Source organism: Octopus bimaculoides, chromosome 1, assembly GCF_001194135.2.
Source record: "Octopus bimaculoides isolate UCB-OBI-ISO-001 chromosome 1, ASM119413v2, whole genome shotgun sequence".
Taxonomy (NCBI): Eukaryota; Metazoa; Mollusca; class Cephalopoda; order Octopoda; family Octopodidae; genus Octopus; species Octopus bimaculoides.
Window position 1 is genome coordinate 159881712 of NC_068981.1, and position 12576 is coordinate 159894287.

Here is a 12576-nt window from a genome sequence, read left to right on the forward strand (position 1 = left end):
TTACATCTGGCTCAAGAGAGAGAATGAGTGGTGCAGCAATAATGAGCATCAAGGGATGGCAAAAACATCTGGCCCAGAGCTATGACATCCGATTCAACAAAGTCCATGCTGGTGTGTGGGAGTTTTGTCGCCTGCATTGGTGAGTAGCCAGTAGGATGTGTATACACACACACACACACACACATAATGGACAACTTTGTTGGCCCAAGATAACAATAAATGGTTATCAAAGAATATAGTTTCATTATTTTGCCTTATATGATGCAACTATATTATAATAACACAAATAATAATTCCTTCTGATTTTGGCACAAGGCCAGCAATTTTGAAGAGAAGAGACAAGTCATCATCTCTAGTACTTGACTGGTACATTATTGTACTGACTCTAAAATTATGAAAGGCAAAGTTTATGTTAGCAGGGTTTGAGCTCAGCACACAAGCAAACAAAAAAACTGCCTCTAAGAATTTTGTCTGATGTGATAAGGATTCTGTCGGCTTGCTGCCTTAATGATTCTAATAGCTTCAAATTTTAGTACAAGGCCAGCAATTTTAAGATTTTAGGGTGGGAACAGTCATTGATTATATTGACCCCAGTGCTTGGTTGTTACTTATTTAACCAATTCTGAAAGTATGACAGGCAAAGGTGACCTTGGCAGAATTTGAACTCAAAATGTAAAGAGCCAAAAGAAATGCTGCCAAGCATTTTGTTTAATACAATAATGATTCTGTCAGCTCACTGCCTTAATGACATATGTAACAATGGTTTCAAATTTTGGTACAGGGTCAGCAGTTTTTGAGGGGAGGGGAAGGGTCAATTACATTGACCTCAGTACTTGACTGATGCTTATTTTATCACCCCTGACAGGATGAAAGGCAAAGTCAATCATGGCAGAATTTAAACTCTGAATATAAAGACAGACAAAATGCCACTAATCATTTTGTCTGGCATGCTAATGATTATGCCAGTTTACCACTTTAATGATACATATATGAATGGTTTCAAATTTTGGCACAAGCCCAGCAATTTTAAGTTACAAACCCACTGCTCAACTGATACTTATTTTATCAACCCTGAAAGGATGAAAGTCAACCTTAATGGAATAACACATAATAATCCTTTCTACTGGAGGCACAAGGTCTCAGATTTGTGGGGCGGGGACTAGTCGATTACATCAACCCCAGTGTTTCACTGGTACTTAATTTATCAACCCCAAAAGGATGAACAGCAAAGTCAACCTTGGCAGAATTTGAACTCAGAATGTAGCAGCAAACGAAATACTGCAAAACATTTCATCCAGCACACTAACAGTTCTACCAGCTCACCGCCTTAATAACACATATAATAATAACACATAAAAGTACCCGTTTGTTGCAGATTTCGAATAATGTCTAATAAAATTACTTCATCTAATGTTCCACTCAAACTAAGCTGACTAAAGTTGCTGAAACAAGTGTCCCATTATTTTTACCTTGTACATTTTCCACAAAGAGCACAAAATGAGAGAGAGAGACTGATCAATAAAATAAAAACACATAGAATAAAAACAAATAAAAGCAAACAAAAATAAATATTTTCCATTGACATTTAACAGTTGGGTTTCACTTAATGCACTTTCTTAACAGCAGACATGCTTCGTAGTTTGATTTCACACTCATCAACATGCTTAAATACCATCTCTTAGATATTTCCTTCTTCATATCGAATAACCTTCTATGCATGCATGGGTGTGTGTATATGTGCATGTGTGTATGTTTGAATGCTTCTTCTATATGCACGTGTGTGTATGCATATATATATTTGTGTGTTGGTATGAGATGTGTGCTCTGTGTATGTGTGTATGTGCATGTGTGTACATGTGGTGTGTGTATTGTCAGTGTGTTCAAATAGACACATGTGTTTGTATCAGTGTGTACATGTGCATGTATGTGTGTGTATGTAGATGTATGTGCATGCATGTTTGTATGCATGTGTACATACACATCAACATGGATGATCTTGTATGCCTACATGTACTTGTTTGTGTATAGTATGCATGTGTGTTTTGTGTGAGAGCATGCATGCTTGTATGCATGTATGCATGCACATGTGACTGGGTGATCTTTTGTACCTGCATGTGATTATGTTTGTGTATGTGTTTGTATGTGTGAGTACATGTACGTTTGTATGCATGTATGTATGCACTTGCATGTGAGTGATCTTGTATGCTTCCTTGTATGTTTGTGTGTGTGTGTGTGTGCGTGTGTGTGCATGTGCTTGTATATGTGTGCAATTGTGTGTGTGTGTGCATGCATGTTTGTATGCATGTCTGCATGGATGATTTTGTGTTATTTGTGTGTGTATATGTATTTATAGGTATGCATGCATGCACATATGTGTACATGATCTTTTGTATCAGTATGTGTTTGTTTGAGTGTGCATATGCTTGTGTGTCGGCATGTGTATGTATGCACAAGTGCATAGGTATATGTATGAGTGAGTGTGTATGTTAATTGATTTCTCTTTTCTTCTCTGTTAAAATAATTTCCCCATTACCATGTTTACTGATTTCAATTGAAATATTTCCGATCTATCATGAAAGAGGAAATCCTTCAAGAAGTTTAGAATGTCATCGGTCTCACTATACTGATAAATAAAACAATCTTGCATTCTGTTGTTGTTGTTGTTGCTGCTGTTTTCATCATCATCGTCTTTAACATCTTTGTTGTCATCATAATTTTTATTCTTGTACTTGTTTATGTTGATGTTTTTCATATTGGTGGCGGTGGTTGGGGTTTATGTGATTAAAGTGTAAGTGTCTGTGGGCGGGATGATGATGGTGGAATGATAGTAAGAGTCTGGAATAAGGAGCAGGGGGATGAGGCTGTAACAGGCAGACGGGGTGCACTATATATAGTAGAGCAGCTTCTTCAAGTTAAGCACATTATTATGAATGGAAATGAGATCCAGTCAATACTCTGAAATGCATGCTTCTTAACTATTCATTATTAAAAAATACTCCTCAAAAGCTAGAAGAGGAAACCAGGATCTAATTTTTAATAGGTTTTTAAAAATTCAAATCAAACCAATTTGAAAGAAAGAAATTGAAGTAATATAGGACCACCTTAATACCTTTTGATACCAACCCACCTCAGACTGACCCTGGCTCCATGATGAAAATTCAGTATCTTAAAGTGAACTTAATTAAAAGGTTTCATAAGTGTCATAATTTATGTTCCAAACACCAGGATAATAATGACAGTGTTACTTTACTAAATTCTTCATTATTTTCAAAACTAATTAAAACAAAAATGTTTTAACAGAAATAGGTTAACAAAAGGGTAAAGAGTTAGATATGTATTTTAATGTATTTTTATCTTCAATTTAGATCATGATCTAAATATTTTATTGATTTAGGGTTTTTTTTCCTACAAAACAAATGTTGTATTAAAAATAGACAGAGTCTAAAAGTTCTGACAAATCAAATATGATGGGTTGTATGGAATATCTGGGAACATAAGATAAAATGTATTTTTTTATAAGTGCCACACATTTGGTATGGAACAGAGAATGAGGTATAAAATGGATTTAATAGTTATCAAGTTAACAGATTATTAGTTAGAACAGTTCATATCCTGCAACTAGCAGTTTGTCATTGTCATCATCATCACCATCAGCATTACTACCCCACCACCACCAAAGTCATTATCACCCTAACTTCCACCTCCACTGCCAACACCACCATATCACTGTTGTCATTGTCACCACCATCATCTTCATCATTGTTGTCATGCCATCATCTTCATCATCATCATTGTTGTTGTTGTTGTTGTCATTATCATCATCATTTTTTTTTTTTCAATGCTGGCATGCTTTGGAAGTGTCTTACAATATTTTGCCACACTTCACAAATACTTTCTCTGTGGCACAAATATCAACAAAGAAAACACCCACCTCTGTTGTGTATTTCTTGCAGTGTGAATAGAATCTCATTTATCATTAAAGAGATTGTCAGTAGTTGATCTAAAAGAATCTTCTCTATTCTGAATTAGTTGTGATTTGGAATATCTCCCATCTGAGATAGAAGTTCTGAGTTGCAACTTGTGGAATTTGCAGTTTCTTTTCATATGCTCCATTTCTGTCATGACTTCTACAACTGAATGTTGTTCCTACCACCATCCACATTACAGCATATACTGGGTGCATTTTAGCATGCCACCAGCACTAGAGAAACTGTCTACAATAGGATAAAAAAAACCTATTGGTTCTTATTCAGAATTACTATCTTCCCAGATTGGTATTCTGTGATGCAGCTGGCAGAGTCCACATCTCCTTTATATATTCTATTTTTGGCAAGGTTTTTATAGCTGGATGCTCTTCCTATCATTGATGTAAGTGTGCACATGTATGTGTATATGTGTGTGTATATGCATTTTTGCTTGTGTACATGTGTGCATATCTCATTTTCTTGGATATACACACATATTTACTCAGACATAAAACATACACACATACATGGGTACAGTTGCTTTCTCTTTATTGCACACACATACAACCACTCTGTAACATGGACTGAATGAATTTTATTGTATCACTAGCATCAGCTCTGCACTAAAGACACTTAATTCTCAATAGCTGAGTCCATCTTGCTGTAAACCACTTTATGATGATTACAGCTCACTGTATTAAGCAGTAAAAGCACTACAAAAGTGCCAAACACTTCATTTTATTGCATAGCCTAATTCAACTTCAATGGTTCAAATTTAGAAAAAAATGGCTTTTTTCTCATTTTACAATATGAAGGTAGAATATTCAGTGATACCTAAAAGACTTGTGCATTGTTGTTCTTATCACCACCCCATCACCAATATCTTATTATTGATATATGATGATCAGATGTCATACATAGCATTTTCAGTCATACTACCACCACTTTCACCGCCACCACCACCTCCTAAAACAACTGCTTTATTGGGGACAGTGAAGATTTTAGGATTGGTACTTGAGTGGTAAATTTTGTGGAAAGACACTGTGAGATCTTTGACAAGAGGTTGCTGTCTGCTCTTACAGAATTAACTGGAGCAAGTAGAATTGAGATTTCTGAGAAGTAAAATGCAAATAATAATAATAATAATAATAATAATAATAATAATAATAATAATAATAATAATACGAAAAGTGAAGGCTAAAGAGAGGCAAGAAATTGTATGAACACAAACTGCAGAGAGTGACAGAGTCAGAGACTAGCAAAATCCTCTGGGATTTCCCAATCCAAACAGAACAGGTGCTAGAGCATAATAGACCGAACCTAGTAGTGGTGGACAAGGTGCACCACATATGCTATGTAGTTGACATTGCATGCCCCTTTGACCCATGAATAGTCAAGAAGGAAGACGAAAGGATAGATAGATACAACCCTTATAAGTAATGGCCAGGTAAGGGAAAATGAAGAAGGTGAAGATAGTGCCAATTATTATTGCATCCTTGTGAACAGTATTAGAAGGTATCAAGAGGAATATAAAGGAAATCGGAATAAAGTGCCCAGTAGAACTGCTACAAAAGGTTTATCTCCTTGGCACAGTCAGAATAATCAGGAAAGTATTAGATAGCTGAAAAGAATGAATAGCATGGTACTGTAGGCTGCAGGTAGTAAGCCTGCTATGCATGCAAGACTCCAGGAGCACCAACAAAACCTGTGATAGAGAGAAAATAATAATAATAATAATAATAATAATAATAATAATAATACTGAAGCACTGATCTCAGATGACAACATAACAAAAATTGTGAAAGACATAAAAATCATCATGAAAACAGAAAAACAAAACATACTAAAGAAGAAATGGAGAGAAAAATCACTCCATGGTCAATACTCTGCAAAGCTTGACAGAGAAGAAGTGAGCCTAAGTAAAAGCCAACAATGGCTCAAAAACTCTGAACTAAAAGCTGAAACAGAAGGACTGACTCTCACTACACAAGACCAATGTCTGACCACAAACAACTATGAAAGTAAAATAATGAAAACAGACCCCAACACTAAATGCAGAATCAGCAACCTGCACACTGAGACAGTTGACTACATCATCTCTGGCTCTCCACTCCTTGCCAAATCTGAATATGTATACAGACATTACTGAGTAAGTAGTTATATCCACTGGACAATATACCAACACTACAACATAAAGACTAACAAAAAATGGTATAAAGACCTCTAAATTGAAGTATTCAAGACATGGGGAATGAAAGTGAAAACAATACCAGTCATAATTTGAGCATTGGGTATGATAAAAAAAAAGTATGAACAAAAACACAGAAGCTCTACCTAGACCCTCAACACAACACACTTTCCAAAAAATAGCCCTATTAGGAACAGGCCACATCCTACAGAAGACATTATCAGTTCAATAGTATAATCCAAATAAAACAATCCACAAACACAAGAAACACTCTATACAGTAAATATCCAATAAAATATACAACCCCCACAACATATACTCTACAGGCTGGACACCCAACAAAAGAACACAACTCGCATTACACATACAATACATGATACAAATACTAATACAACAAAAGACACAGCCAAACCCTATAACAAAACAAACTGATGCAATACAATACCAGGATGAGTATTGCATTCCCCCAACAACAAAAAAGAACACACAATGCTGTACGCACAGAGGTGTAACAGGTGATGCAGTAGAAATCTACCTGAAACTATCAAATGTTGAATAATAATGATGATGATGATGATAATGATGAGGACGATGATAACGACAATAATAATAATAATGATGATGATGATGATTATAATAATAATAACCCTAATAATAATAATAATAATAATAATAATGATAATAATAATAATAATAATAATAATAATAATAATAATAATAATAATAATAACACAATAGCTGGAAAAAATGCTACGTATAACATTTGGTGGTTATATATCAATAATAACATATTGGTGATGGGAATAGTGATAAGAGCAACAGTAGTTGTTTTTTCAAGTAGCACACAATATTCTACATTCATATAGTAAATCAAAAAGAAAAGCCATCTTCTTCTAAGCTTAACTCACAGAAGTTGAATTTGGCTTTGCAATAAAATGAAGCATTTGATGCTTTTGCAATGCTCCTATTACTTAACACAGCAAACAGTATCATCATATAGTGGTTTACAGCTATACATTTAATGTTCTTACATTATCATTATAATGTTATCAAGTTTCAGTATTTAGAATAAAATAATGGGGTAGGGCACAAGTACTTTACAGGATACATTATTTACATTATTTACACCTTCATCAGGTGTCTTGGGGAAATTTCAAACCTGGGTTCTCATTCCTAAGGTATTTTTCGATGTTGTTGTTATTATTATTATTATTATTATTATTATTATTATTATTATTATTCAGGTCACTGCTTGGAATCAAACTCAAAATCTTGGGGTTAGTAGCCCGCGCTCTTAACCACTACGTCATATGCCCAAAACGTTGTGTTAGCAACAAACAAGATGAGGACAAATATCCGTCAATTGTAAATAATGTAAATAATGTACATAATTCCTCATCTCTTAAATATAAAACTGAATTTATAGGATGTTTATAATAATTTATGAAAATGTCTGAAATTTCAGATCCACCCAATTAATGCCATCATAAAAATAACTAATTAATGCAAACAGAGAATTAAAAATAGTTTAAACATTTATACTAAATCAAATAAGTTTTTGTGAAAAGAAATATTTTCAAAAAAGAAATATATTTTCTCAAACTTTTTGGGAAAATATATATTTTCAAATAAGATAAGAAATTTGTTTTCAGCTCATTAGAAGATTTATTTCAAAGAAAAAGATTTACCTTACTGAGCCTTGCAATATTTCTGTAAAGGGACAATGGAAGAGTGAAAAGAAGAATGGATAAGGCTATGACAAATTGACGATTTCCAAGGACCATGTATGTGACACCTTCTGTATAAGGAAATATTGAAACAATTTGTTAGAAACATTGATTTGAAGATATATGTGTAAGATAAAGGAAAAACAAATAGACTTAATGGGAATGAGCTCAAGGTTAGTGTCATAAGCATATAAACCAATATAACAGGTGATAAAAGTAGAAAAATATATAAAAATGTGTTACATGGAAAGAAATGAAAAGAAGAAAGAGTGGAAGATGAAGAGGTGAAAAAGAGCAAGAAAGAGAGGTGAGATAATAATACAAGATAAATATTTTCAGTTAGTAAATCAAAACGATTTTTAAAATTAGACTGTGTGTGAAGAAGATCTATGGTTAAAGGCATCCCAGCTACAACCCTCTAATCTTGTTTATTAGTATTGCGTATCTAGGACTACTCTATGCAATGGATCCTTCCTTTCTGTAAGATAGTAGAGATGTGACTTAAAAGGAAATATGATTCTTAATTTCTTTTTGTTTCTGATGCAATATATCAAGAACTACAATATTTAGTGTATACTTCATTTTTAAGAATCAAGGGTGTAGTCTAAGAGGAATTTGACAACTATTTCTTGCAAGTCATGAGACTTTGCAGAGACTTTTTCTTTATTTTGGTGGATTAGTTTTGACTACCATCATACTTAGATTGATAGGCCTATGTGAAAGGTAATAGTGTTACTGCATGATACTATATCATTTCTTATTCCATTTCACTCTGTCAGCTCGTGCCTATATAAGAAATCAATATTCTCTTAAGTATTCTTTTTATTTATATCAATCTTTGAATTGAAATGTGACTCAAATATGCCTGACAATGAGAATAGTAAAGGCAATACAGTCAAATTTAAATAGTGTTTAACATTTGAAGTCTAGAAAAACATACATATAAACATATACAGATTGATAAAACAAAACAATAAAAGAAAGTCCAAGATTATATTTTTCATTGGTAAAAATAGAGAAAATTAGTTGTAATGAGATGTGGATGAAATATAAATACTACCTAGAAAAGGGTTTTAGTTGTTGCTATATAGGTACTTGGTTTCTAAAATAAATCAATGTTGCTTAGTACTTTGCTGTTTCTATTTAAAATTGTTTTATTAAGAAATATATTCCTGCAATGTCATTACCTCATTATTTTATATGCATTTATTTCTTTTTCCAGAAATAAAAATGAAGCTGACATAAAGAATATTCTACATTTCAACAACTAAGCAATTTCAAATATATCACTGTTGAAAACTTCCAGTATTACTGTTTTAATTAAGTGGTAAGAATATTGGATCAAATGCCTATCGATTGGGAATAATACTATAAAGGGTACACATTTTGAAGAATCGTGAATTTTTCACTGTTCTTTAAAATAATTATTTTCTGAGTTACAAAAAGTTTTAGGGTGCTAAACTTTATATGACGTGTAAGCCACATAATGCTATGCCATTGTTGAGATGTGAACTCACAAACAAGACCTCAATGATTTGTTTATTCAGTCATTATATCTTACATGTTTCAAAAAAGAAGGAGAGAAAATATGTTGCCAGAAAATAGTTGGAAGCTGCTGAGAAAGCAAGCCATTACATCTAGCTCAAGAGAGAGGATGAGGGATGCAATAGGAACAAGCAATAAGGATAGTAGAAACATTTGGCCCAGAGTTGCTACACCCAACTCAATAAAGCTTGTACTGTTATGTAGAAGTTTTGTTGCCTATACTGGTGGGTGGCCACAGGCAGCTCAACTATCACTTGCAGAGTTGCTTTGCCACCTAATTAGATATTGACTCCTGCATTTAAAGACTAAGTAGACCACATAGTTGTTTACCCTAATATTTTGTTTGAGGAATATATTTTCCTTTGCTTATACATATTGATTTTGAATTTTGGCACAAAGCCAGCAATTTTGAGGGATGGTGTAAGTCGATTACATTGACCTCAGTGTCCAACTGGTACTTATTTTATCGACCCTGAAAGGATAAAAGGTAAAGATGGCCTTAGCAGAATTTAAACTCAGAATGTAATGCTAATGATTCTGCCAGTTTGCTGTCTTGCCTTGCTTATACATATTAATCATCAGATTGGTATGGGTTTGTTATTTTCTGATTGAAGAAACTTACCTGCACCAGTGAGTTCAGCAATTACTTTTGATATACCATCTGCTACAATAACATTGTAGCTTACCATTGCTGTTAAAATATTAAATTTAAAAAACACAAAATTTTAATAATTGTTAAGTAGAGTAGGGAATGAAGTCTTATAAAACTTAAAAACAACCAATCAAACTAATTACCTACTGCATTCATTTTCTCAGTCTCTGCAACCTAATAAGGCATCTGGTCCTGATTTTTACTATTTAATTTTAATGAATGTATGGCTTGATATCAAATATTTCTTTCCTCGTTGTAAACAAGTTTCAGTATATGCAAATATATTGATAAATGCAATCATTACATTTCTTATTCATCACAACAACATTTAATTTTATGTTAATGAAACTATGAAGAAATGTATAATTAGTGGCTGAAATTGTTTTTGTTCTTTCTAATTTTCTTTAATTTAAAAAAAATGCAGCTGCAAAATTGGAAAGTTCTGAACCAAATTAAAATATTTAATACTATTTCTAATAGCCAAAATAAATTGTTAATTATATACAAGTTAATTTCTTGTGGAGTAATTTTCATTAGGATTGCTTTTAATCATTAAAGAAATCTGTTCTCAATGATTCTTCCATCACAGTTATTTTATAGATAAACATCATTTTTATGTTAATCATCTTGTAATGAACAAGCAGTAGATATTGCATAGTGGCTTTTATGTTGTTAAGTCCAGGTCAGGCCTGATTAAAGAGACTTACAATCAATGAAATTCTGGCCATGACTATCTTGTCCTTTGTGTATTATCTATGACTGTAGTACCTTTGTCATTTACTTTTTAAAACTGTAGTGTACATTTGATGACAATTTGACCATTATATCTTGCAAGGTGAACAACTGTATAGAAGCCCTCCTATTAGCTCTTGATGACTTGTTGGTGCTTTTTATCTTTTGTAATGGAATAAGAAGGTAAATTTACAGAATAGATAGAGCAATGAGTTTAAAATATTTTATAATATTTCGTTACAATATTGTTAAATTTAAATCATGTTGATTTCAATTTTGCTTTCCATTCCTCTGAAGTGGATGAAATAAGTACCCATTTTATACTGGGAGTTGATTCACTCAGTCACACTCCAGCCCTACAAGTTTGTGAACCAAAGTTCTAAATCATTACATGAATGCTAGTACCTTTGTCATTTATGTGATAGCAGTTGGTTTTCTGATCAGACCAAGGAAAATATGTTTCTATGGGTTTTCATATTGTTGATACTATCAGTCAGTCACTATCCCTGGCAGAGAAATCATTGTTTCTCAGGCATGGTTTGTGGTAAGATGTTTGCTTCCTAATCCCACAGTTCTGGGTTCAGTCCCACTGCATAGCACCTTAGGCAAGTGTTTTCTACTATAGCCTTGGGCTTACCGAAGCTTTGAAAGTGGATTTGATAGATGGAGGGTGAAAGAAGCCTATCATATATATATATATATATATATATATATACACACATACATACACACTGGCAGTGCTACAGCATGGCCACAGCCTTAGGGCTGAAATGTAAAAAAGAATGTGTGTGTGTGTGTGTGTGTGTGTGAGTGTGTAGAAGACACATGTCCAAGGTGCCTTGCAATGGGACTGAACTCAAAACCATGTGGTTGCAAGGAAGCTAAGCATCTTAACCACATAGCCATGACTGCACTTTATTCCATATTTTCATTGACCACCAAAACGGTGAAAAGTAAAGTTGACCATGGCAGTATTTGAATTTGGAGTGCAAAATTTTGAGAGAGATTTAGCTCTATTTCTAGCAGTTTCAGAGACCACTCAGCAGCTCCTTTTCATGACTCAGAAATATAAATAAAAATGTTGTAGTTGATGTAATACTAACATTAGCTATCTGTTTCAAAAGGCAGTCTAGTCATGACCATACTATCTTTTTATGGCAACAGTGTTTTAGGCAATACAAAATGATGTGATTTGAGAGATTTAATTTCTGTTTCTAGCAGATTAAATGACCATGTAGAAGTTCACTAGTTAGAAAAGACCCATATGTTGTTATATGAGCTGATGTGATGCTAACATTTGCTGTTTCACACTTAGTAATTATTTTGACCTTTCTTCAATGTGGAGTTTAATTTGTAGAGAAGACTTTTATTCTTGCTTCAACAATCAGAACAAGACTAGGAAACAGGAAAACATTTGATAAAATAACACACAAAAAAAAAAAAGAAAAACAATAATGGCCATGACATTTTTTAAAATCAAAATTATGCTTTAATTCTGACTATTGTACCTGTACACACACACATGCACAATATATGTATATCCCACTTCATACATATTCACTCACATATGTATGTATGTATGTATGTATGTATGTATGTATATATATATACATACATATATATATATATAGTTTTAGGGAAAAGAACCAAGGTTCATGAACTCATCAATGAAAATCCACTGTAAAGCTCAATTTAATTTTAATTTTTTATAAATTGATTTTAATTGAGTTTTTACCTGTAATTTTCGATTTTGTCCCTAATATTATT

At 33.1% G+C, this 12576-nt stretch overlaps 1 protein-coding gene across 1 annotated transcript in view; it reads right to left on the bottom strand.

Annotated features, from left to right (window-relative positions):
• LOC106884422 (putative sodium-coupled neutral amino acid transporter 11) overlaps positions 1 to 12576 on the bottom strand; it is a 107359-nt gene that overhangs the window by 16331 nt on the left and 78452 nt on the right. The window contains exons 6-7 of the mRNA XM_014935798.2: positions 10048 to 10116; positions 7842 to 7951 (exon numbers count right to left, since the gene is read on the bottom strand). Coding sequence (XP_014791284.1) covers positions 7842 to 7951; positions 10048 to 10116 — 179 coding nt within the window. The remainder of the gene's footprint in view (positions 1 to 7841; positions 7952 to 10047; positions 10117 to 12576) is intronic.